Source organism: Hordeum vulgare, chromosome 4H (genome assembly GCF_904849725.1).
Source record: "Hordeum vulgare subsp. vulgare chromosome 4H, MorexV3_pseudomolecules_assembly, whole genome shotgun sequence".
NCBI lineage: Eukaryota > Viridiplantae > Streptophyta > Magnoliopsida > Poales > Poaceae > Hordeum > Hordeum vulgare.
In genome coordinates, this window is record NC_058521.1 from 63,980,619 (window position 1) to 64,006,515 (window position 25,897).

Sequence of the window (25,897 nt, forward strand, 5' to 3'; positions counted from 1 at the left end):
GGACAATGCTCTAATAATGATGATCATCACACTTTTATTTTCTCACAGCTCAAAGATCACAATGATGATGACTCCATAGGAAATGCCTCCGGCAGTGTACCGGGATGTGCAACGATCTAGTATGATCATGCAATGGCAATATGAGAGTGACGACACAAGTCATGAGATGGGTGGGAGTTGCATGGCAATATATCTCGGAATGGCTATGAAAATGCCATAGTAGGTAGGTATGGTGGCTGTTTTCAGGAAGGAATTTGGTGGGTTTGTGCACCGGCGAGAATTGCGGGGCACTAGAGAGGCTAGCAATGGTGGAAGGTGAAAGTGCATATATACCATGGGCTCAAATTAGTCATGAAGAACTCACATACTTATTGCGAAAGTTTTTATTAGTAATCGAACCAAAGTGCTAAACGCATACTCCGAGGGGAAGGGTTGGTAGGTGTAAACCATCGCGCGATCCCAACCTCAACACAAAGGATGACAATCAATAGATCAATCATGCTCCGACTTCCTAACTTAGCGGTTCACCATACGTGCATGCTACGGGAATCACTAACTCCAACACAAGTATTTCTAGATTCACAACACCCTACTAACATAACTCTCAGTATTACTGAATCCACGTCTCAAAACTAATTGAGAGGAATCAAAACTTCTCTTTCTATTCAATGCACATGAAGATGGAGGTTTTTACATCCTCTTTGGGTACCTTGTACATTTGGGAATACTTTCATAGCATAAGCCAACTACAAAATCACGCACCACCGTGCTCTAAAGATATAAGTGAAGCACAAGAGCAAAAGTATCTAGCTCAAAAGATATAAGTGAAGCACTAGAGAAAAAGTATCTAGCTCAAAAGATATAAGTGAAGCACTATGAGCATTCTAGCAAAATCACGATGAGTGCATGTCTCTCTCTCTAAAAAAGGTGTGCAGCAAGGATGATTGTGACGCAACAAAAAGAAAAGAATCCTAAGATACAAGACGCTCCAAGCAAAACACATATCATGTGGTGAATAAAAATATAGCTCCAAGTAATGTTACCGATGGATTGAAGACGAAAGAGGGGATGCCTTCCCGGGGCATCCCCAAGCTTAGGATTTTTGGTGTCCTTGATTTTGGCTTGGGATGCCTTGGGCATCCCCAAACTTGAGCTCTTTCCACTCCTTATCTCGTTGTCCATGAGAACGTTACCCACAACTTGAAAACTTCACAACACAAAACTTAAACAGAAACTTGTGATAACATTAGTACAAGAAAACAAACTACCACTTATTTTGGTACTGTAGCAAACTTGAATTCCATCCATATTGATGATGGGCTACTGTATTCTCACTTTTCCATGGCTAGTACCCCCCGATACTAACCATAGTTTTATCAAAACAAGCAACCATCTCAATAAAAAACAGAATCTGTCAAAAACAGACCGGTCTGTAGCAATCTGTATACTTCGTATACTTCTGTACCTCAAAAAATATGAACAATTACGACGGTCTGGGGAAAAAGAATATAAATCATCAGCAAAAAGAATCAACTCAAAATCTCTTTCTGAATAAAAATTAAAATCATCTCGTGAGCGAGAAGTTTCTGTCTTTTTCCAGCAGGATCAAACAACCATTACCAAGACTAGTCATAAAGGTTTTGCTTGGCTCAAACACAAAAAGAAACAGAAAAAACACAATCACAACAGAATTATGAAAGTGTGGACGCAAACAAATAGAAAGAAAACTATAAATTCATTGGGTTGCCTCCCAACAAGCGCTATTGTTTAACGCCCTTAGCTAGGCATAGAAGCGATAGAATCATGTATCGTCGTCTTTGGTGCTCAAACCATAAGTGGCCCTCATCATGGATTCATAAGGCAATCTTATTTTCTTTCTAGGAAAGTGCTCCATGACTTTCCTTAAAGTAAATTGCAATCTAATATTCCCTTCCTTCATATCGATGATAGCACCAATAGTCCTTAGGAAAGGTCTACCAAGAATAATAGGGCATGTAGGATTGCAATCAATGTCAAGCACAATGAAATCCACGGGTACATAGTTCCTATTTTCAATAATAAGAACATCATTGATCCTTCCCATGGGTTTCTTGATAGTAGAATCGGCAAGATGAAAATTAAGAGAACACTCTTCAATCTCATTAAAACCCAGAACATCACATAAAGACTTTGGAATCGCAGAAACACTAGCACCCAAATCACACAAAGCATTGCAATCATAGTTTTTGATTTTGATTTTGATGGTAGGTTACCACTCATCATGAAGCTTTCTAGGGATAGAGACTTCCAATTCAAGTTTCTCTTCAAGAGCTTTTATCATAGCTTCGACGATATGATCGGTAAAGGCTTTGTTTTGGCTATAGTGTGTGGAGAGTTCAACATGGATTGCATAAAAGAAATGCATTCAATCAAGGAGCAACTATCATAATTGAATACCTTGAAATCCACGGTAGTAATTTCATTACTACTCAAAGTTTTAACGTCTTCTACTCCACTTTTAATGCTTTTAGCATCAAGATAGATGGACTCCGAATCCTTGGGGCACTTTTCAACCAAAGTGGATTCATATCCAGCCCCATAATCATTAGGTTTGACACGAGAAAACAAAGATTCAATGGGAGTCACACCAAGCACTTTAAGATCTTCATGATTCTCATCACGAGAACACGCCTTTTTAAGCCATTCATGTCTAGCACGAATTTGGGCGGTTCTTTCTTGGATCTCAATCATGGAAACACGCATAGCTTTCAAAGTTTCATCCATGTTGATTTTGGGAGGAGCACATCTAGCTTTCAAAGCATCAACATCACAAGCAATCCTATCAACGCTTTTAGCCAAATCGTCAATTTTGAGTAGTTTTTCCTCTATGGACACATTGAAAATCTTTTGAGAGTTGATGAACTCTTTGATATTACTCTCTAGATCAGAGGGTAAGCTATTCTAATTTCCATGAGGATTGTTGTAGGAGTTGCCAAAGTTATTAGAGGAGTTACTAGGAAAAGGCCTAGGAACATAGTTTCCTCTAAAAGCGTTGTTGTTGCCAAAGTTATTCCTACCAACAAAATTAACGCCCAAGCTAGCATTGCTATTCTCAATCAAAGAATACAAAGGCATATCATTAGGATCCAAAGGAGCACTTCTACTAGCAACCAAATTCATTAACTCATTCATCTTAGCACTCAACGAGTTAATTTCTTCTATAGCGTGTACCTTCTTACTAGTAGGTGACCTTTCAGTGTGCCACTGAGAGTAGTTCGTCATGATGTTGTCTAAGAGCTTTGTGGCTTCTCCTAACGTGATTTCCATGAATGTTCCACCTGAGGCGGAGTCCGAGATATTTCTAGAAGCGAAATTCAAGCCAACGTAAAAGATTTGCATAATCATCCAAAGACTCAAGCCATGAGCGGGACAATTTCTAATCATTAATTTCATTCTCTCCCAAGCTTGTGCAACATGTTCATGATCAAGTTGCTTGAAATTCATGATATCATTACGGAGAGAGATGATCTTAGCCGACGGAAAATACTTGGATATATAAGCATCTTTGCACTTATCCCAAGAATCGATACTATTTTTGGGCAAAGAACAAAACCAAGTTTTTGCGCGATCTCGCAACGAGAAAGGAAAAAGCTTCAATTTAATCACGTCATTATCCACATCTTTTTTCTTTTGCATATCGCAAAGCTCAATGAAGGTATTGAGATGGGATGCGACATCTTCACTAGGAAGGCCACATAATTGCTCTTTCATAACAAGATTCAGCAAAGCGGCATTGCTTTCGTATGACTCCGCACTAGTGGCGGGAGCAATCGGAGTACTAATAAAATAATTATTATTAGTATTCGAGAAGTCACAAAGCTTGGTGTTTTCGCTCATGATGACTTCAGCAAGCAAGCAAGCACACGAGGAAACAAAGAGCGGGCGAGAAAAAGGGCGAACGAAAAAGGCAAATAGGTGAAGTGGGGGAGAGGAAAACGAGAGGCAACTGGCAAACAAAGTAAATGCAAGAGATGAGTTTGCGAAACCTACTTGGATGAGTTCTTGACTTGATCTTCCTCCCCAGCAACAACGCCAGAAATTCTTCTCCTACGGCAACAAAAGTCCTTCCCTGGCGCGTAGGAATTCTTCTTGTTACTTCTCTGGTTTGCGTCGGTTTTTCCCTTGAAGAGGAAAGGGTGATGCAGCATAGGAGCAGTAAGTATTTCCCTCAGTTTGAGAACCAAGTTATCGATCCAAAAGGAGGGCCTCGCCAAGTCCAAAGTACCTGCGCAAACACAAACAAGCTTGCACCCAACGCTTCAAAGGGGTTGTCAATCCCTTCAAGATTGTTTGCAAAGTGAGATCTGACAGCGGAAAGAGCAACGAAGTAAAAAGTGTAAGGCTGAAAATATGGTCTGGAGTAGACCCTGGGGGGCATAGTGTTCACTAGAGGCTTCTCTCATAATAGCAAATATCACGCTGGGTGAACAAATTACTGTCGAGCAATTGATAGAACCGCGCAAAGTCATGACGATATCTAAGGCAATGATCTAGCATATAGGCATCACGTACGAGACAAGTAGACCAATACTTTCTGCATCTACTACTATTACTCAACACATCGACCGCTATCCAACATGCATCTAGTGTATTGAGTTCATGATGAACAGAGTAACGCTTTAAGCAAGATGACATGATGTAGAGGGATAATCTCAAACCAATGATGAAAACCCCATCTTTTTACCCTTGATGGCAAGAACACGATGTGTGCCTCTCTACCCCTTCTGCCACTGGGTGAGGTCACCGCACAATATGAACCCAAAACCAAGCACTTCTCCCATTGCAAGAATCATAGATCTAGTTGGCCAGACAAAACCCACAACTCGAAGAGAATTATAAGGATATGAAATCATGCATAAGAGAGATAAAAAGAAACTCAAATAAGATTCATAGATAATTTGATCATAAATCCACAATTCATTGGATCTCGACAAACACACCGCAAAAGAAGATTACATCAGGTAGATCTCCATGAAGATCATGGCGAACTTTGTATTGAGGATCCAAGAGAGAGAATAAGCCATCTAGTTACTAGCTATGGACCCGTAGGTCTATCGTGAACTACTCACGCATCATCAGAGAGGTCATGGTGTTGATGAAGAAGCCCTCCGTATCCGAATCCCCCTCCGGCAGGGCACCAGAACGTGCCCCGGATGGGATCTTGCGGAGACAGAAGCTTGCGGCGGCGGAAAAGTAATTGCGATCGTCTCTTGATTTTTTTTGGGAATATTTGGGAATATATAGGCGTAAGATCTAGGTTAGGGGACCTCTAGGGGGCCCACAAGCCTGGATGGCGCGGCCCCCCTGGCCGCGGGGTGGGGGCTTGTGGGGCCCTTGGGGCTCTTCTGGCTTGGCTCCCAAGTTCTCCGATCTTCTTCCGTTCCAAAAAATATCTTTTCGGGGATTTTCTTCCGTTTGGACTCTGTTTCAAAATCTCCTCTGAAAGGGGTCAAAAACATGGAAAAACAGGAACTGGCACTTGGCACTGAGTTGATAAGTTAGTCCAAGAAAATAAATAAAAGGCATGCAAAACATCCAAAGTTTGACCAGATAATAGCATGAAACTATTAAAAATTATAGATACGTTGGAGACGTATCAATATACCACCTAGTTTCACATACGAGCAAAAGAAGAAATTCTTCTTTGACTTGAGACATTACTTTTGGGATGATCCTCACCTTTATAAGGAAGGAGTAGATGGTGTTATTAGACGTTGTGTACCTGAACATGAACGTCAAATAATAGGTAATATCGGTAAACGTCAGGAAATGCCTATGAACTATTCACTTGTCATTGAAACATTTGATGTCTGGGGCTTTGATTATATGGGATCTTTTCCAAAATCCAACGGGTATACTCATATCCTAGTTGCTGTTGATTACGTCACTAAGTGGATAGAAGCTATCCAACCAGTAGTGCTAATTACAACACTTATATCAGGATGCTTAAAGAAGTTATTTTCCCTATATTTGGAGTCCCTAGATATCTAATGACCGACGGTGGTTCACATTTCATTCATGGTGCTTTCTGTAAAACGCTTGCTAAGTATGATGTCAACCATAGAATTGCGTCCCCCTATCACCCTCAGTCCAGTGGTCAAGTAGAGCTAAGCAATAGAGAGATTAAACTAATTCTGCAAAAGACTGTCAATAGGTCTAGAAAGAATTGGTCTAAGAAGCTCGATGATGCACTGTGGGCTTATAGAACTGCTTATAAGAATCCCATGGGCATGTCTCCGTACAAAATGGTTTACGGTAAAGCATGTCATTTACCTCTTGAGCTAGAGCATAAGGCTTATTGGGCAATCAAAGAGCTCAACTTTGATTTCAAACTTACTGGTGAGAAGAGGTTATTTGATATTAGCTCACTTGATGAATGGAGAGCTCAGGCATATGAAAATGCCAAGTTGTTCAAAGAAAAGGTTAAGAGATGGCATGATAAAAGGATACAAAAGTGTGAGTTCAATGTAGGTGATTATGTCTTGCTATATAATTCTCGTTTAAGATTTTTTGCAGCAAGCTTCTCTCTAAATGGGAATGTCCCTACATTGTTGAGGAAGTATATCATTCCGGTGCTATCAAGATCAACAACACGGAAGGTAATTGTCCAAGAGTAGTAAATGGGCAGAGAGTCAAGCATTATATCTCAGGTACTCCCATAAATATTGAAACCAATATTATCAATACCATAACTCCGGAGGAGTACCTAAGGGATATTTATCAGCCTGCTTCAGACTCCGAAAACGAAGAGGTATGTGATTCGGTAAGTAAACAGACTCCAAAACTTTTCCAGTGGGAATTTTTCTCCGTTTTGGAATATTTAGAAAAATAGAAAAAATTGAAGTAGTCCGGAAAGCGCTCAAGGAGGCGACAAGCCTACCAGGCTCGGGCCACCCCCTGGCCGCGCCTGGGGGGCTTGTGGCCACCTCGTGTGCCTCCCGGACTCCGTTTTCTTGCGGAGTACTCCTTCTGGTCTGAAAAAAATCATTATATATTCTCCCGAAAGGTCTGACCCTCGCATCACGCAATTTTCCTCTGTTTTTGTTTCAATCCTGTTTCTGCTGAAGATCTAGATTGCTATGGCTTCCCCAAAAACTCCGAAGGACAAGATCTTCGAGAAGGTCATCAATCCCTACCTTGCGGGAGTGCTGCAACACCCTTAATCTATCGAGATGCGTGAGGGGATGTTGCACAACTGTGACGTTGAGGGGCCCAAGAAGACCATAAGCGTGGAGGCAAGGCTCGAAGCAATGGAGCAACAGGTCTTCAAGTGCCAAGGGATGGTGGAGCGTGGACTCAATGCCAACCACATGATGATGAAGGAGTTCACCAACAAGCACAAGATCGATGCCAATGACATCAGGAAGCACCTCTCGAGGCTCTATGACAGAATTGATCACCTCCAAGCCCAGATCTATGACCTGCGGAACCAAAACTGTGAGTATGAGTATAGATTTAAATCAATACGGTTGGCTGCAGATTTGAGGATTCCGAAGACTCGGTCATCTTTCCATGATGGAGCACCTATGCCTTCGAAGACGGAGGATCAAACCCAAGTTTCAACAACTCCACCACCATCACCTCCAAAGGAAGACAACTGATCATGGGTATGGGAATCCCCTTGGCTTGTGCCAAGCTTGGGGGAGTTGTCTCGGTATCGTATCACCATCACATCTTTTGCCTTTACCTTTGTTTTAGTTTGTTCCTTTTCAGTTTTCTCTTTCTCTAGTAGAATAAAGGTCTTAGTGTTTTAGGCTTGAGTTTTGCTTTGTGTCTCCCCCAATGTATTCGAGCTCGTGAGTCATATAATAAAGAGTGTCTTAGTTAAGGGCCTTGCCTCATGCCATGATCAAGAGAATGATAATGGAGCAAAAGCATGAAAGATCATGTAATGATCTTATGGGAAGTGATGGCTTCACATATAAAAAGAATGTTGATTGAAACTTGAGGTAAATAGTTGGGAGGCGAAACTATAAGCCCCTATCTTTCTCTATGTCCAACTGAAACTTTGATCTCATGAGTACCACGTGAGTTGTAGCAATTGTAGAGAACGAAAAGATAATTGAGTATGTGGATTTTCTTTACAAGCTCTTATTTGACTCTTTCCGATGTTATGATAAATTGCAATTGCTGCAATGACTAAAGGCTATCGGTTGTTAATTCTCGGTAAGGTTCTTGATCCATACTTTACTTTGTGAAGAAATTGTCACTTTAGCATGAGAGATGATATGATGGAATTGCTGTTCTGATCATGATCATGATGCCTGCATGTTTGTATCTTGTTTTGTCGACACCTTTCTCTCTAAACATGTGGGCATATTTATTGATCTCGGCTTTCACTTGAGGACAAGCAAGGTCTAAGCTTGGGGGAGTTGATACGTCCATTTTGCATCATGCCTTCATGTTGATATTTATCGCTTTTTGGGCTGTTATTACACTTCACGGTACAATACTTATGCCTTTTCTCTCTTATTTTGCAAGGTTTACATAAAGAGGGAGAATGCCGGTAGCTGGAATTCTGACCTGAAAAAGGAGCAAGTTTGAGATACCTATTCTGCGAAAGTCCAAAAGCCGTGAAAATCAACGTAGATTTTTTTTGGGATTTATAAAAAATACTAGGCCGAAGAAGTACCAGAGGGGCGCCAGCAGGAGGCCACAAGCCTGCTAGGCGCGGCCTCCCCCCCGGCCGCGCCTAGGGGGCTTGTGGGCTCCCACTTGGCCCTCTGGCTCCCCCCTTTTTCTACAAGAAGGGTTTCGTTCCAGAAAAAATCAAGAGGAGGCTTTTCGGAGGATTCGCCGCCGCCACGAAGCGGAACTTGAGCAGAACCAATCTAGAGCTCCCACAGGACGATCCTGCCGGGGAAACTTCCCTCCCGAAGGGGAAAATCGTCGCCATCGTCATCACCAACACTCCTCTCATCGGAGGGGACTCGTCACCATCAACATCTTCATCAGCACCATCTCATCTCCAAATCCTAGTTCATCTCTTGTAACCAATCTCCGTCTCGCGACTCTGATTGGTACTTGTAAGGTTGCTAGTAGTGTTAATTACTCTTTATAGTTGATGCTAGTTGGATTACTTGGTGGAAGATTATATGTTCAGATCTTTGATGCTACTCATTACCTCTCTGGTCATGAATATGATTATGCTTTGTGAGTAGTTACTTTTGTTCCTGAGGACATGGGATAAGTCATGCTATAAGTAGTCATGTGAATTTGGTATTCGTTCGATAACTTGATGTGTTGTATGTTGTTTTTTCTCTAGTGGTGTTATGTGAACGTCGACTACATAACACTTCACCATTATTTGGGACTAGAGGAAGGCATTGGTAAGTAATAAGTAGATGATGGGTTGCTAGAGTGATATAAGCTTAAACTCTAGTTTATGCGTTGCTACGTAAGGGGCCGATTTGGATCCACTAGTTTAATGTTATGGTTAGACTTTATCTTAATTCTTCTTTCATAGCTACGGATGCTTGCGAGAGGGGTTAATCATAAGTGGTATGCTTGTCCAAGTAAGGGCGGTACCCAAGCGCCGGTCCACCCACATATCAAACTATCAAAGTAACAAACGCGAATCATATGAACACGATGAAAACTAGCTTGATAGAAATTCCCATGTGTCCTCGGGAGCGTTTTACCTCCTATAAGAATTTGTCTAGGCTTGTCCCTTGCTACAAAAGGGATTGAGCCACTTTGTTGCACCGTTGTTACTTTTGTTATTTGCTACTTGCTACGAATCATCTCAGCACACAACTACTCACTACTAGGAAAAGGGCTATAAATGATATAGACACTAATGACGCACGAGAAAAGTAGTGTGCCACTACTATATAGCAGTGACGCACCATGTACAGGTGTGTCATTAGTGTGATGGACACTAATGACGCATCACACACTCGATGCGCCACTACTAACAAACTTTTTTTACAAAAGTACTAATGACACACCGAGACAAAGTGCGTCATTACTAGTTTAACTAGTAATGACGCACCACTCACCAAATACGCCACTACTCTCTCTCTCTATATATATATTATAAAACTACTAGTGGTGCAGTTGGTGCGCCATTAGTAACCACTTTTTGGGATGCGCCATTGCTATCAGATCCGTGGACAGTTGCCGCCGACGCCTCGATCCCTCCCCTCTCCCCTCCCCTCCCCCCTCCCCTCCCCTGACGCCGCCGCCCCAACCTCGACCGCGCGTTGCCGCGCCCCTGGTGCACCCGTGCGCCGGTTCTCCTCCGCCACCCGCTCCCCTGCCGGCTCCGCGCGCCCATGCGCCTCGCTCCGCTTCGCCCTGCATTTGGCCGCTCCACCGCCGGCTTCGCTCGACCTCCGTCTGCGCCTCCGCACCCAGCTGTCGTGCTGCGGCGTGCTCCCGGCCTCTACGCGCGCGCCTCCGCTCTTGCCGGCTCGGCCCCGCCACTCCTGCCGCGTCTGCGGCCGAGCCCGCGTCGCTGCGCTGCACCGGCCCGCCGGCTCCGCCCGCGCCTCCTCCTCAGCGTCTGGCCCGTCGCCTCCGCATTCCCCGTCACCGCGCGCCCGCCGGCTCACCCCCTGCTTCGCTGGCTGGCTCCGGTGCGCTCCTCATCCGGCCCTGCTCCCCTGCGTACTGCGTCGACACCTGAGAGGCAGACTCACGGTGGAGGTCCTCACGCGCTGCAGATCCCCCGTTTCCTTCTGAAAGAAAGACTAGACAAGTAATATACCAGATAATATAGTCTGCCATGATGGAGGCAGATCTTGCGTTGAAGCAGGTAAAACCTTCCTCCTTCATTTTGCTCTTGTCTTGCGATGCTTAGCACCTACTGTTGCTTGGTTACGTTTTCTTGATTCATGAAATGGGGGTTGGGGGGCGGTGTGGTTACTCTGTTCTCCCCTCTATTTAGGCCACTGTTAATGTCTTTTTTAGATGAGGTAGTATAATAAAGGGGTCACGGGTACTGCTGATGTGGGATACACTGTCGTTTTCAACCTAATTTGTGATTCTGCTCTCCGTCTCAGACTGACCGCGATGCGGTCGCCATCGCCGTCGCTGCTCTTGCAGTGCCTGACCGGCTTACTGTCTCATGACAAGGCCGCAGTGCACTGCATCGACATCGTGCCCGGGAGGGATCAGTCCTGCCTACCGTCACCGGCCGCCGAGATGGTCCCATCACAGGTTGCTTGTTTCCAGTGGTTGTTCATGGCAAAGTTACAAGTCCTGCCTGTTCAGAACATGTCCCGTCGAGAAGGGCATTTCGTTATCTGTTGGCTAAGCTGGCGTTGTTTCCATCGGTATGCAGGATGTTCATCTGTACAAGTATGCGAGCAACAATATTGAGATGCACGGCATGAATATATTCAAGGTGATCAATTACTTTTTCCTATACTTGCTACTTGTTCCATCTTATTTTTGACCATTGCGGCTGAACGGTGTAAGGATTTATGGACTTGTGATTTAATCGTACTGGCCATTTTATGTGGTAGGCTTATAATTGGTGATTTTCTGTTTTTAAACTTGTTTCAGGGGAAGTTGAGTGTTGTTGATATTGTGGGACTATCTAGATCAGATCTTGCAGCTACAAAAGGCCAAGGCAAGAGTAATAGCCCCACCAGTTATATCATTGTATTAACGAGTACTTGGAAAGGCGAGGATCTGGATTTATCTTTTGCACTAGGGCCCTTGAAATGCTGTCAGAGTTCACTTGAGCTAGTAAATGTTCTCAAGAATGAGATCTGTGATGGGCTGTTGACATTCAGAAGCAAACGTGTTTTAGAGGTACTACTCTACCTTCAGTCTATGTAATTTCTGATAATGCTATGCTCCTATGCTTGATTGTTTATTACTGCCCTTCCTTAAACTGATCCCTTATACGAAAGACTGAAACACATGTTATTTGAGGAAAAGCCTCTTGCATCGAATCTACTTCTTTTGGCTTGGCCTGCTCTTTAGGCCCCTCAGATGCTAAACACGTGTATGGGCGTTTGAATCTTTGATTAATGTGTGGTTCTTCTGGCAAACTGTTTCAGTTATATATTTATCTGATGCAGCTGAGCTGCGGATATGGGCTTCCTGGGATATTTTCTTGCCTGAAGGTACTGATCCATGTTTTCTCTTTATTTATTATTTCAACAAAGTAACCTCAGATTTCACTTACCATCAGTCTCCCATGTCATTTACCATGGTGGCATGGTGACATATCTATCTGGTATATTACTGTTCATTATTGTTGTGTCCATGTACTTTCTAGGTCAGTGCTTTTTCGGCCGGATCTCATTGACTCAGTCCAGATCTAGTTGGGTTCATTATTTACCATGATGGAGGGAGAGTCAAGTCAACTCAGTCCAGATCTCGTTGGGTTCATTTATATGCGACTTCGGCCGGCTAGCAACGAAGCCATTCATCTCACAAGCCTCATCCCCATTTCGTTGTTCCCTTGCCAGCATCTACCCCAAGTGTTGGATCTTCTCCAGGTCAGTGCTTTTTCTTCTATTACGAACCTTGTTGTTTTTCAGATGATCCTAGCACAACCCTGTTTAGTGGCGAAGCCAGCAATTGGCAAGCTTTGGCTGCTACCATACGTAATTAACACATGTCATGTATACTAGGTCTATATGATACTTCATTGATGATTTGAGCTGAGATACATTTGCTAGTTACCTCTGCCACACCATAAAATTGTGCCTGCATCTGCCACTGGCCCTGTTTATAGTTTAGTTAAAACAAATATGTTATGGCTTTACGCATGTTTTTCCTTAATTAAAAAGGTACACACGTTTCTATAAAACAATATGTTATAAGCTATGGATTTCTGTGAGGCGTTTCCGCAGAGGTAGTAGATTTTATTTCCATTGTTTTGATAAATCCATGTCTTGCAGCAGCTCACATCCATCATTTCTCATATCATCAGTTGATTTAAGTCATTGCTAGTCTGGCTATACTAATAATAACTGATCTGGAGATAACTTCTCGGGGGCGTCGCTGGCACCGGCTTCCTCTCCCACGCCATCAACCTCTACCTCAGATATGAGCGCACCTTGCTTAGCCTAATTGAAGCCAGCGTATCGTACTTAATAGTACTAGTATAACACGTATCGTACTTAATAGTACTAGTATAACACTAATGGCACACCTGTAGAGAATTAGAGAAAGCATATGAAAGTATTTTTGCCTGGTACGTGGAAAACCATTACTTGTACAGATGTATGATTAGTAGTTTTGTCATGATGTATGATTAGTAGTTTTGTCATGTTTCCACTCCCTACGCATATGAGATTTTAACAACTTGATTTGGTTTGGTTCTACTTTCTTGACAAATTTCTGCAAAATGTTTTCAGGTACTCAACCTATTGATGCACATGGACATGATGACTCTCTAGCGTTTATGGACCAACCAACCTGTAATCATGGACCTTATTGTCTTGTAGACCATTTGGTGTTTCGAGTGTTTTGGAGCTTGCACTTTGTGCATGTAGATACAAACTTGTGTGTTTTGGACCATCTGAAGTCTCTTATAGTAACCAATAGTCCTTATCTTTTTGTGACTTGTGTGTTCTAGATGATTGTTAAGATGGTCAAAACTATGCTTCCTCTAGGTTAATTTGTTTGTCAACTTGCGTTCAATGTATGTGCATGTTTATAAACATATTTTCATTGTGGTGTAATATGTGTTTATCTTGAACCTTCTTGTGGGTGTGAGGATAATAATTGAATATTTTTAGAGCTGGTAGTATAACCTGTTGCGCACCATGAGCTATACTAATGGCACACCAGGAAGGCATACTAATGGCGCACCTGGGAGGCATACTAATGGCGCACCTGGGAGGCATACTAATGGCGTGCCTGGGATGCATACTAATGGCGCGCCTGGGGGCATACTAATGGCGCACCTGGGAGGCATACTAATGGCGCACCATGAGCTATACTAATGGCGCAATGCCTGGTGCGCCATTAGTATACCAGATACTAATGGCGCACCCGTTCTAATGGCGTGATGCTAGTGGTGCACCTATAGTGCGCCATTAGTAGCCAAAACAGGCGCGCCACTAGCAGGCCTTTTCCTAGTAGTGACTTGTTATCGATAATTTCAGTGCTTGCGGATATTACCTTCCTGAAAACCACTGGTCAGATCCTTCTGCTCCTCGTTGGGTTCGACACTCTTACTTATCGAAAGGACTAACGGCGTGGTGGTGATGGAACTTGTGGTTCGTCGTCAAGGCTTCGCCAAGCGCCGCGGAGGAGGAGAGGTGGAGAGGTAGGGCTGCGCCAAGGGGTGAAGTTCAAGGTGTGTGCAGCCCTCCCAAAAGCCCCACTATTTATATGAGGGAGGGAGAGGGGGTCGACCACACCATGGAAACCCTAGGAGGGGCGGCGGTGGCCAAGGAGGAGGGGCCATGGCGCCCTAGGGGTGGCTTGCCTCCCAAGTCGGAGGGAGGCAGCCCCACACCCTAGGGTTTAGCTCTAGGCGTTTTGGGCCTTCCTCTGTTGGCTCGCACCAGCCCACCAAGGGCTGGTTCCCTTCCACTTTCGGCTCATTCAGCCCTCCGGGACAGGTGGACCCCTGGTATGTACCCTTTCGGTGGTCCCGTTACAATATCGATAAACACCGAAACTTTTCCGACGATCGAAACTGGACTTCCCATATATAAATCTTTACCTCCGGACCATTCCGGAACTCCCCGTGACGTCCGGGATCTCATCCGGGACACCAAACAACCTTCAGTAACCACATATACAATTCCCATTACAACTCTAGTGTCACCGAACCTTAAGTGTGTAGACCCTACGGGTTCGGGAACCATGTAGACATGATCGAGACTTCTCTCCGGTCAATAACCAAAAATGGGATCTAGATACCCATGTTGGCTCCCACATGTTCCACGATGATCTCATCGGATGAACCACGATGTCAAGGATTCACTCAATCCCGTATGCAATTCCCTTTGTCTACCGGTATGATACTTGTCCGAGATTCGATCATCGGTATCCCTATACCTTGTTCAATCTCGTTACCGGCAAGTCTCTTTACTCGTTCCGTAACACATGATCCCGTGGCTAACTCCTTAGTCACATTGAGGTCATGATGATGATGTATTACCGAGTGGGCCCAGAGATACCTCTCTGTCACATGGAGTGACAAATCCCAGCCTCGATTCATACCAACCCAACAGACACTTCCTGAGATACCTGTAGTGCACCTTTATAATCACCCAGTTACGTTGTGACGTTTGATACACCCAAAGCATTCCTGCGGTATCCGAGAGTTGCACAATCTCATGGTCTAAGGAAATGATACTTGCCATTATGAAAGCTCTAGCAGACGAACTATACAATCTTGTGCTATGCTTAGGATTGGGTCTTGTCCATCACATCATTCTCCTAATGGTGTGATCCCATTATCAATGACATCCAATATCTATGGCCAGAAAACCATGACCATCTATTGATCAACGAGCTAGCCAACTAGAGGCTCACTAGGGACATGTTGTGGTCTATGTATTCACACATGTATTACGGTTTACGGTTAATACAATTATAGCATGAACAATAGACAATTATCTTGAACAAGGAAATATAATAATAACTATTTTATTATTGCCACTAGGGCATATTTCCAACAGTGTGTTGGCTTGGCATGGATCGAGAGAGGGATTTGTCACTCTGTTTGACGAAGAGGTATCTCTAGGCCCTCTCAGTAATACAACATCGCAAGAAGCTTGCAAGCAATATGACTAAGGAGTTAGCCACGGGATCTTGTATTACAGAACGAGTAAAAAGACTTTGACGGTAATGAGATTGAATTAGGTATGGAGATATCGACGATCGAATCTCAGGCAAGTAACATACCGCTGTACAAAGGGAACTGCATACGGGATTGATTGAATCCTTGGCATCGTGGTTCGACCGAAAAATATCTTCATAGAATATGTGGGAACTAATATGGGCATCCATGTCCCACTATTTTTTGTTGACCGGAGAGGTGTCTCAGTCATGTCCACATGATTCTCAAACCCATAGGGTTTGCACGTTTAATGTTCGGTAACGATATAGTATTATTTGGTTATCTATGTTGGTGACCGAATGTTGTTCAGAGTCCCGAATGAGATCCCGGACATCACGAAGAGCTTCGGAATGGTCCGGAGGTAAAAATTTATATACGAGAAGTCATATTTTGGCTAGCGAAAAAGTTTTGGGATTTTTCGGTATTGTACCGGTAAGCTTCTAGAAGGTTCCGGAAACTTCCGAAGGAGACCGGAAGTCCACCAAGGGTTCCACCACGTCCCAAGGGTTTGCATGGGCTGAAGGGAGGCGCCCTGGCCTTATTGGGCCAGACGCACAAGTCCCTGAAGGCCCATGTGGCTTGGGACAGGTGGAAAGTCCACGTGTATATAGAAAGGTAGGAAATTGGACTAGGAGTCCAACTCACCCGTGTGGTTGCGCCCTAGGGCTTGGAGGGGTTGTTCCCCACGCCCCTCCGCCTATATATAAAGGGGAGGGGCGCCTCAAGAGAACACACCAAGCCCTTGACGCCCCTCTCTCTCCCTAGATCATTTTCTCCTTTGTTCGCAGTTTCGATAGCTCTCGGAGTAGCCCTGCCGGGATAGCACCACCACCACCGCCACCACGCCGTCGTGTTGCCGGAGAACTCATTTACTCCGCCCTCGCTCATTGGATCAAGGAGGCGGAGACGACATCGAGCCGAACGTGTGCTGAACGTGGAGGCGCCATCCGTTCGGCACTAGATTGGGACGGAACACGATTGGATCGTGAAGACGTACAACTACATCAATTGCGTTATATACGCTTCCACTTAATGATCTACAAGGGTATATAAATGCACTCCCTACACATCTCCATAGATAGATCTTTGGTGTGCCTATAATTTTTTTATTTCCCAGGCAACATTCGCCAACACACCTCACGAGACATTCGCTCATCACCAGGAGAAGGGGGTCCCATCCATGCCCCTGCGCCACCAGCAAAGGCCCGGCACTCAGGACCACCACGCCAGTCGCCATCCCGCATCCCCCGTAGTGGCACAACTGTACGAAGGCCACCTCCGCCCGAGCAACAGCAACCCCGCCGCCAACGTCGGTCTCCATCGGAAGGCCCCCAAAATCTCGAATAGATCTGTGCGGAGCCCCCCACCCCAACGGGCACACACCGTCCTACGGACTTGCCGGACCAGGTCTGACGCGCCCCCTCGCTCATGCGCTAGCATGCCGTGCACCACAGGTCGCGCCCTGCTCTAGATCTGTCCGGGCGCGCCTGCACGTCATCTCCAGAGCAGGACGACCCCGCTGCTGCCGCACCTCGTTGGGCCGGAGGATGGCGCCGCGCCGCCAAAGACCGACGTTGCATCAACCAACGTGTCCGACGTCACGCTCCGAGCCCCATGGTAGCCCGATGCGTCCCTCGGGCTGCTGTCCCGCGCCAGCCAGGTCCACCGAGCGAAGAGGAAGAGAAAACCCCGTCGCCGCCCACGCCGGCCGGGCTTCGTCCAACTGGAGGAGAGGGTGAGAAGATGGCCGGAGAAGTGGACGAGAGGACAGCGCGCTAGGGTTTCCCTGTCCACTCGTGGGAGTGGCGCGGGGAAGGAGGGGAATAATGCCATAGGGGTCTCTTTGCCTTAAACCCCGAGAGTTGAAAGTGGGCTCCGAGTGAACCTCTCACGCTCAACCCATGTAAAAAAGTCGTGCGATGACGCGTGCTGGGTATAAATAAATCTCCTCGTAGGTCAGCTGATCCGGTATAAAAATCTACAGAATTGTTGGGCGACATGTGTCCAACTGTCCATCGACTAGTAATAGCCGTCGGTTAAATAACCGTGGTGAGATTTCCTTTTTTTTTTTAACAGTGACGAGGTTTCAGCATGTGATATAACTACACTGTGATCCGACCAAATGGAAGCATGGAAAACACCTATACGTACGCTCGGCTCCAGCTGCACGACTTCGATCACGTAGAACATTGGTATTTGTTCAAGCTGGCACCGCAATTTTGCAACCACGACATTGACCAAAGAAACCAAAGGTTTAGTCGTCTATGTGTGATCTCATCTATTGACGTTGGCACTGATCTGCTCGATTTTTAAATGTGTAATTATATAAACTAATTGATCATATGTAGCTACTGGTTTCAAATTTGCATGTGAACATAAGCTTGGACACGTACGTGCATCAAACGACGGCAAGCAACATAATTGCACGGAGCAATGCGCTCATGCCCATGCAAAGGTTAGATAAGCTCGCAAGACAAAGGAAAAACAATATAATACTACAATATACACAAGTATATACACGCCTCCGATCGGTATCGTTTTGTAGAGCATTTGCATTTTGCAAGCAAGCAAGCAAATTAGTTAGCATGCCGTCCCTTCGAGCGGCCATGGCGGACGGCGCCGAGCGCGTCGAGGCCACCACGATCGGCAACGACAAGGAGACCCTGCTGAGCCTGCTCCGCGCCAAGTCAGAGCGGAGCGCCGACGCGGAGGAGAAGGTGGAGTGGGTGCGGTCGCAGATGGTCGGCCGCGACGCCGAGTTCGACACGCCGTTCGGCCGCCGCGCCCTCGTCTACGCCGACCACACCGCCTCCGGCCGCGGCCTCCGCTACATCGAGGACTACATCCTCACACAAGTCCTCCCATTCTACGGTCAGCTCGATCAGCACTAATCTTTGCATGCGGTTGAATTGAACATATACATGCAGAGAGCATACTTGACACGATCGAGGTGCGTGTGTGTGTGATGTTTAGGGAATACGCACACGGAGGACAGCTACGTCGGGAGCAGGACAACGAAGATGGTGAGGACGGCGGCGAGCTACATCAAGCGCTGCATGGGCGCCGGCGCCGACGACGCGCTGATCTTCTGCGGGTCCGGCGCCACGGCGGCGGTGAAGCGGCTGCAGGAGGCGATGGGGATGGCCGCGCCGGCGGGGCCGCGTCTGCGGGCGCGGCTTCTCGCGCAGCTGCGCGCGGAGGAGCGGTGGGTTGTCTTCGTGGGACCCTACGAGCACCACTCCAACCTGCTGTCGTGGCGGCAGAGCCTGGCCGACATCGTGGAGATCGGCGCCGGCGACGACGGGCTCGTCGACCTCGCCGCGCTCCGGCGCGCGCTGGGCTCCCCCGAGTACGCGAAGCGGCCCATGCTGGGGTCATTCTCGGCGTGCAGCAACGTCACCGGCATCGTCACCGATACCCGAGCAATCGCGCGCGTCCTGCACCAGCATGGGGCTTTCGCCTGCTTCGACTTTGCCGCGAGGTACGTCGACGTAGCCAATCCCAATCCTTCTTCAGTGTTATTGTGCACCAACACCATGATCAACCGAGCATCTCTTGAATACATACGTACTACATACTCATTTGTTAAGTTGTTGCGTTTGATCGACATTTATTTAGAACCAATGTACTCTGTGTTCAAAAATAAATAAATAATAGAACCAATGTACTTTCTCTGTAAACTAAACCGAACCCACCGTCCATTACATCCAACAAGTTCATCTCTAGAAACTAGGTAGATAAGTTGCAAACGTGAAATTCCCAACGTACACACATCTTGATGTAGTAACGTATGACCAGAATTTCGGATATATTACATAAAAAATAAAATTAGATTCATATCTGCATCCCTCCCGTTTTCGTGGACATATAATACTGTCGGGGTGTATCTGGGGTTCATCTAGATGAGACTTAACCAAGTCACATCTAAATCATATGCCACTTGTTTTTATTTTTTATACTTTGTTTGAATACTTAAATAATATGTGGAAGTTAGATAAGATTTTATTAATTTTCATCTACATGAGAATTAGCAAATTCGAATACTGCCATTGCTATATATCCAGTAAATCCACGGAGTTCACTCGGTCAAAAGTCGTACCAGTGGATTAATTATATATGATCGGCAGTAGTAGAGTAGTACTATAATTCCTTTTTTCTTCCGGGGAGGCAATACTATAATTCCAACAGAAAACCTACCAATGCGCGTTTCCTCTGGATCAGATTTCCACTGCGCTTTGACATCGCAACTCGCAAGCACGATAAATTTGTCCATTGCTACACTCCACCTGCTCTGCTGGCTGCTGCCATGCCGGCCAGCGCTGCGCCAATTAATATAGCAGCCTGCTGCATGATGGGATATCGGTCGCCACTTTGACCTGGCCGATGCGGCTGCCTAGCTTGTGTCAAGCAATTGCACGCTAATACAGTGCAAACTACAAGCAAACATTGACTTGTTTGATCTTATCGATCTTGTTGATCTTCTATCCGGTCTCTCTCAATATGGAAGTAGCCTGAAGGCCTAGCTCAGTGTTTCTCTATTAGTGTATGATCACAGCAAGTCTGGCTTAGACAGCGAAGGGCATTGACCTGGAAAAGTCGTTGCCCATTAACTTGTGATGAAACTTCATTATTCTTTTGGAAAAAAAAATTGTGATGAAGCTTCCCATCAGCACTCGCAAGACTTCAGTTCTACCGTCTGAAAGAAAAAAACTTAATACACCCTCCGTTCCAAAAAATTTATCTTTGATTTGTTTAGATATGAATGTATCTAGTCATGTGTTAGTATTTAGATACATCCATTTCTATACAAACGTAAGACAAGAATTTTAGGACGGAGGGAGTAGTTTGGAACCTTTTACGATATATTAGGAGCTATGCCCGCCTATATTCGTTCCATAATACCCCGAGTTAAATCTACTGCTCCCTCATTTCCCAAAGGTAGACCCTTCAAGTTCTTCACAAGTTAAATTTTCTCAGGTATGACCAATTAATGATTATAGAAAAGGTAACAACATTTACAGCATCGAATAAATATACTTAGGTTTGACCGAGATTATTAAAAATAGGAACATTTACCAGATGGAATAATTATAGTTTCAATACATATTTGATGATGATCTATTCATATTGAATTAGTATTGTAGGTGTTGATATGTTTTTCCATGAACTTGCTCAACCTTAAGTGTTGGGTATGCCTGAACATTAGTTTTGGAGACACCCTGATTTGAAATACGAGTGATAGGGAATGCTTTGGGGAGTCAGGAATCGAGACACATTTTCCCCCGTCACTCGGCGTTGAGGTACTCGATACCTTAGTCTTTCCGTATGTATTGTGGATCCGAGGAGTTGAAGTCTAAGCCTTGCGAAGGTGACAAGCTTGAAGCTATTTCTGAAGTCAAAACCTAGCGCGAAGGTAGTTCTGGACCTAATACCTAACCCAAAACTTGTTCTGAAGATATAGCCGAAGCAACAGATAACAGACCAACTTGCAAAAATAGACAAACGGTTTTACTGCTCACACATTGGCTCAGAGCATGCCACGAGCTTCGCATGTGTGGGATAGACTGGAATCAGGATGATGAAATCCCCAAAAACTTTGGCCAATTAGAATAAATAGACACAGGCGTATGGGAATTTAGGGCCCCTTTTGTCAACTGGCGTTGGATTAACAATAGAGACAACCCCGTTGCAATGTGATCATCTATCGCCGGAACAGAGTCTACGACGGTTTTGCTGCTACCATAGTTTTTGTGAGGCAGTTGCCAACTTTTGTTCTCCCGCAAAGAACAAAAGATTTCCAACTTCCTTTGACTCTTAATTACGAATCTTAGCTTCCATGCCATCACGAGGGGTCAAACTTTTGTCCGAACCTTCGTCATAGCCGTCAACATCCTCAACCGAATTCCACAAGACACTGCAGGATGATGTGTGTGTGGATCCATTGGGAATAATTAGTCAGTAGGGTGGTAAAGTTGCCGGGGCATGATTACACTGACCTAGATTTAAATCTTGTTGTTGTGTGTCTTGTACTGTATTAGTATGAATTTTGTGAGGTTTATGTTTTCTTCCTCAAAAGATGGATTACCCCGGCCTCTACATCATAGGATACACGCAGCCATCGAATCTATCCCCACGGTGTTTTAGAATGTCTCCTCACACATTCAAACTTCCCATCCGTCTGATGGGGACTCTCTCTCAACACTAGCACTTACGAATGGTGCAAGATGAAAGTTTTCTTGCACGGTTTTGTACGAGAGAAAGCCGTCCAATGCGTAGCTGCTTCCTGCACCTGAAAGGTCGGGTCGGGCACCTATCCTTCATTCTGGCAGAAATATCACTGGTCGTGGCGTTGGTACAATGAATAATGTGTTTTGTGCACTTCACCACCTGTTGTTATCGGAGAAAAAGGACGACGTACCCCTCTTTTCGATTGCCTTCACCCCTTCATGAACTTACTGTTAGCCATTAATACAGCGACCACGCTTTCGAAAAGAAAATTTAACACAGCGACCGCGCGCGCGTAGTACGAGCAAAGAGAATTATTTGTGTGCCGTACGGGCATGTAACGTGTCTGTCTCCATGAAATAATGGTGTGACACATTCCTGTGTGGTACGTAGCGTTGACATTGCGTACGGTGCAGCGGGCCCTACGTGGAGATCGACATGAGGTCGGGCGGCATGGACGGCTACGACGCCGTGTTCCTCAGCCCGCACAAGTTCCCCGGCGGCCCCGGCGCGCCGGGCCTCCTGCTTATGAACCGCTCCCTCTACCGCCTCGCCGCGCTGCCGCCCACGACGTGCGGCGGCGGCACGGTCGCATACGTCAACGGCCGCAGCGAGGACGACACGGTGTACCTCGACGACGTGGAGGAGCGCGAGGACGCCGGCACGCCGCCCATCACGCAGAAGGTGCGCGCGTCGCTCGCGTTCTGGGTCAAGGAGCACGTCGGCCTCGGCGCCATCGCGCTCCGCGAGCGCGTCCACGCCGACGCCGCCATGCGGTGGCTCCTGTCCAACCCCGCCGTCGAGGTGCTCGGCAGCGTCGAGGCGCGCCGCCTGCCGATATTCTCCTTCCTCGTCTACCCCGGCGGTGACACGGCGCCGGGGAGGCGGCTGCCCCTCCATGGCCGGTTCGTCGCGAAGATCATGAACGATCTGTTCGGGATCCAGGCCAGGGGCGGCTGCGGCTGCGCGAGCCCGTACGGGCACGTCCTCCTCGGCGTCCACGACCAGCTCTCCCTACGCATCCGCTCAGCCATTCTTAAAGTAAGTGTTGTAGTAAGAAGAAACATCTCTGGCATTATGTCATTCGGATTTCGGACTAGGTTTTACTGGTCATTAACAAATTTGCTTGAATATTCTTCTTCCTCCAGGGCTATCTCGGTGTGAAGCCGGGATGGACGAGGGTGAGCTTCGCCTACTACATGCCACCGGAGGAGTTCCGGTTCATCCTCGCCGCCATCGATTTCGTCGCGGCGCACGGCCACCGGTTTCTGCCGCTCTACAATTTCGACTGGGCCACGGGCAACTGGACCTTCCGGCGCCGCGCGGTCAAGCACCACCTCATGATGGATGAGCTGCTGCATGATCTTGGCAGCTCTAACACGAAGACCAAGGGGAACAAGAGAGCTGTCGACGACAACGACAAGTTCGAGAGCTACCTGCAGTTTGCCACCAAGCTCGCGCTGTCACTGCCGGAGACGTGTGATGACTATGAGCAGCAGCTTCCCGAAGGAATCGACCCTGACATTATACTTTTTAGGGCGTGAGACGTATAAATTTTCGTGATTTCTAAATGAGCTATGATGCAGATATGCCCATTCACTTCGGAAAATATATGTAACGATTGTCGACTCAGCTATCTCCGGCCATTTGATCAGTGTTGCGTACCTAGTTTTATGTCCGTGGTATGCGTATGAAGAGTGCTAAATTAAAAATGATAACAATGTTATGCATATATGATCCAACGGTTTTGCTAAGTCACATCTAGATATAACATAAGTGTTGCACATCTAAGTCATATATCATTGATTTTACGTGAAGATTCGTGTGGATTTTTTTCTTTCTTTTTTGATCCATTTAGTCATTCACATGTGCAATAATTATGTCACATCTAGATGTGTCCTAGACATACCCATGATTCAATATAGAAATACTAGAGAACTCGGGCACGCAAGTGTGGGAGCATGCATTTTGTGGGCCGTTGATCTGCGTCGAAATCCGCACGTATGTTTGTGTATATAGTCTTTTTGTGTTTTATAACACTTCGTATATGTCTATGTCTGTAATGTTATGTATATCTAACCATCTATATTTTTTTTGCGGGGCCAGAAAACTGTTCGGTGGGGTATATACGGTGTGAATTTGAACGTATACAAGTTCCAAAGAAAACGATCCATTCAGAGTACAGATAGCAGCCTTTCTTCCTGTGTTCTTGTTCATTGCTAGCTATCTCTTTCTTGTTCGATCTCATCTTGCAATAAGTAGGATCTACCAATATTGGCAAAAAAAATGTAGAATCCTCTAATAAAATTAGTTATTACTTGTATCTACTGATATACATACAGATTATCAGCAATACAAGTGGAGTTCTATCGGAAGGTTGGTGAAAAAGGTTTGTTATATTTGCATAATTCTTCTTCATAAATTTTTGGTGTTCTACCATAGCTGAGATCCATAAATATTTTATCGACTGTCCTTGTTGGTTTTGTGTTTGGCACATTGATGATTCATTAGATTGTTTGGTTTGTTTAATAGACATATTGTGTATATTATTCATAAAGACATTATTCTGTTGTTGTTCTTAGCTCTTGTTTCTTCTTATCTTCCTCTTTCACGAAACATCCATGGTTAATCCTACTTTGAATTGGTCCTTGTATATTGAAGGCCTGAAAGATAAGAAGGCATAGGGAGTATATAGGTAGGAAAAGGGACATATTTATTTGAGAAGCTTCATTTTTTTTAATCTAAACGGAACAGATCATCTTGTTTCCTTACAAATTGAAGGGTTTCAAACATATGAACGCCCGGACAAAACTGATGGTTCAAAAACATTTGAAAAGGTTTGGTTTGCTATCGATCTTGTACAACTAAGAAAATTCGTTGTTAATGTTGTTCCTTGTTTGTTTTCAATTTTTCATCCTGGAACACATTTTATTCTCGAGATATAGATTAGGATGAACTGGATCTTAGAATGCAGCTACAATAACTGGCAGTACATGTAACAAGTCTGAGTCACTGAAACTTTATGCTCAGATGATTTATGGAGAAGTTACACGTAATGAAACTTAAGATGAACATAGTACTGATTTTTTTGGTATTTATTTGTATAGATGCATACTTATTTGTGTTGATATAATTCTGATAAACTGATGTTTCTATTAGATTGAATTATAATATAATAGTGATTTAATATTATTAATCATGTTTATTCTTTATATTTATGTTGTTCTTATAAAAAATATTATTTCACATATTGATCGAGATATTAACATTGTAAACAATGCAAGTTTATGATTGACAACATTGTTAATAAAAATCAGTTGATTCACATTTATTCACGTAGAAAATATTGACTTAGGTTACAATGACACGAATTAAATCTTAAAGAACTGTATTCAAGAACTTAAACTGTAAATAACAATACTACTATAGTGAAAGTTGACCGTTAAATTTACGTGAAGCTGAAAAGTTATCAAACAACGATGATTGTGTTTAGAAGAATGTCGAGCAATAATTATTTACAAAAAAAACATTGGCTATTGTGTAAGAATAAATACAAACCCTAAAAGTGAATGCAAATTCTAAAACACAACAGTGACACGGAACAACGATTCCCTCTACACTATAAGCCAAACACTATAACCATCAATGACTAAATAATATTGCTGACATTATTTACCCCACTAGTGTAAACAATAAACCTTAACCTCGAAATGTAAAGCCCAAAGGCCATATTAGATAAAAGAACCCTATACCATATAGACATTAAACCCTAAACCTAAACCATAAGCCCTAAGCTCTAAATCTTAATTGTAAAACCCTGATCCCTAAATCCTAAAACCTAGGCCCTATTCCATAAGCAGTAAACCT

At 44.8% G+C, this 25,897-nt stretch overlaps 2 protein-coding genes across 3 annotated transcripts; both read left to right on the top strand.

Annotated features, from left to right (window-relative positions):
* Positions 1 to 10,220: 10,220 nt before the first annotated feature.
* Positions 10,221 to 13,685, top strand: LOC123451207. Of its 2 annotated transcripts, none has more exons than XM_045128216.1 (7): positions 10,221 to 10,798; positions 11,046 to 11,202; positions 11,327 to 11,389; positions 11,551 to 11,802; positions 12,054 to 12,119; positions 12,275 to 12,497; positions 13,362 to 13,685. In XM_045128216.1, exons 2-6 carry the CDS (start codon positions 11,056 to 11,058, stop codon positions 12,302 to 12,304), a joined length of 558 nt encoding a protein of 185 aa, XP_044984151.1. In that variant the 5' UTR covers positions 10,221 to 10,798; positions 11,046 to 11,055; the 3' UTR covers positions 12,305 to 12,497; positions 13,362 to 13,685. The 2 variants fall into 2 exon arrangements, with proteins under 2 accessions (XP_044984151.1, XP_044984152.1); XM_045128217.1 differs by having other exon boundaries at positions 12,075 to 12,119; positions 13,362 to 13,403.
* A 4,667-nt stretch (positions 13,686 to 18,352) lies between these two features.
* On the top strand, positions 18,353 to 23,784 carry LOC123451208 (probable cysteine desulfurase). The gene is made up of 4 exons (XM_045128218.1): positions 18,353 to 18,676; positions 18,779 to 19,286; positions 22,447 to 23,071; positions 23,179 to 23,784. Exons 1-4 carry the CDS (start codon positions 18,391 to 18,393, stop codon positions 23,572 to 23,574), a joined length of 1,815 nt encoding a protein of 604 aa, XP_044984153.1. The 5' UTR covers positions 18,353 to 18,390; the 3' UTR covers positions 23,575 to 23,784.
* Positions 23,785 to 25,897: the final 2,113 nt, after the last annotated feature.

Excerpts from the sequence above, each read along its gene's own strand:
- LOC123451207 (XM_045128216.1), top strand. The coding sequence starts at position 11,056 with ATGCGGTCGCCATCGCCGTCGCTGCTCTTGCAGTGCCTGACCGGCTTA. Across the intron at positions 11,803-12,053 it reads GAAGCAAACGTGTTTTAGAG|TTATATATTTATCTGATGCA; the intron begins GTACTACTCTAC and ends AAACTGTTTCAG. Across the intron at positions 12,120-12,274 it reads GGATATTTTCTTGCCTGAAG|GTCAGTGCTTTTTCGGCCGG; the intron begins GTACTGATCCAT and ends TGTACTTTCTAG.
- LOC123451208 (XM_045128218.1), top strand. The coding sequence starts at position 18,391 with ATGCCGTCCCTTCGAGCGGCCATGGCGGACGGCGCCGAGCGCGTCGAG. Across the intron at positions 19,287-22,446 it reads TGCTTCGACTTTGCCGCGAG|CGGGCCCTACGTGGAGATCG; the intron begins GTACGTCGACGT and ends CGTACGGTGCAG. Across the intron at positions 23,072-23,178 it reads TCCGCTCAGCCATTCTTAAA|GGCTATCTCGGTGTGAAGCC; the intron begins GTAAGTGTTGTA and ends TTCTTCCTCCAG.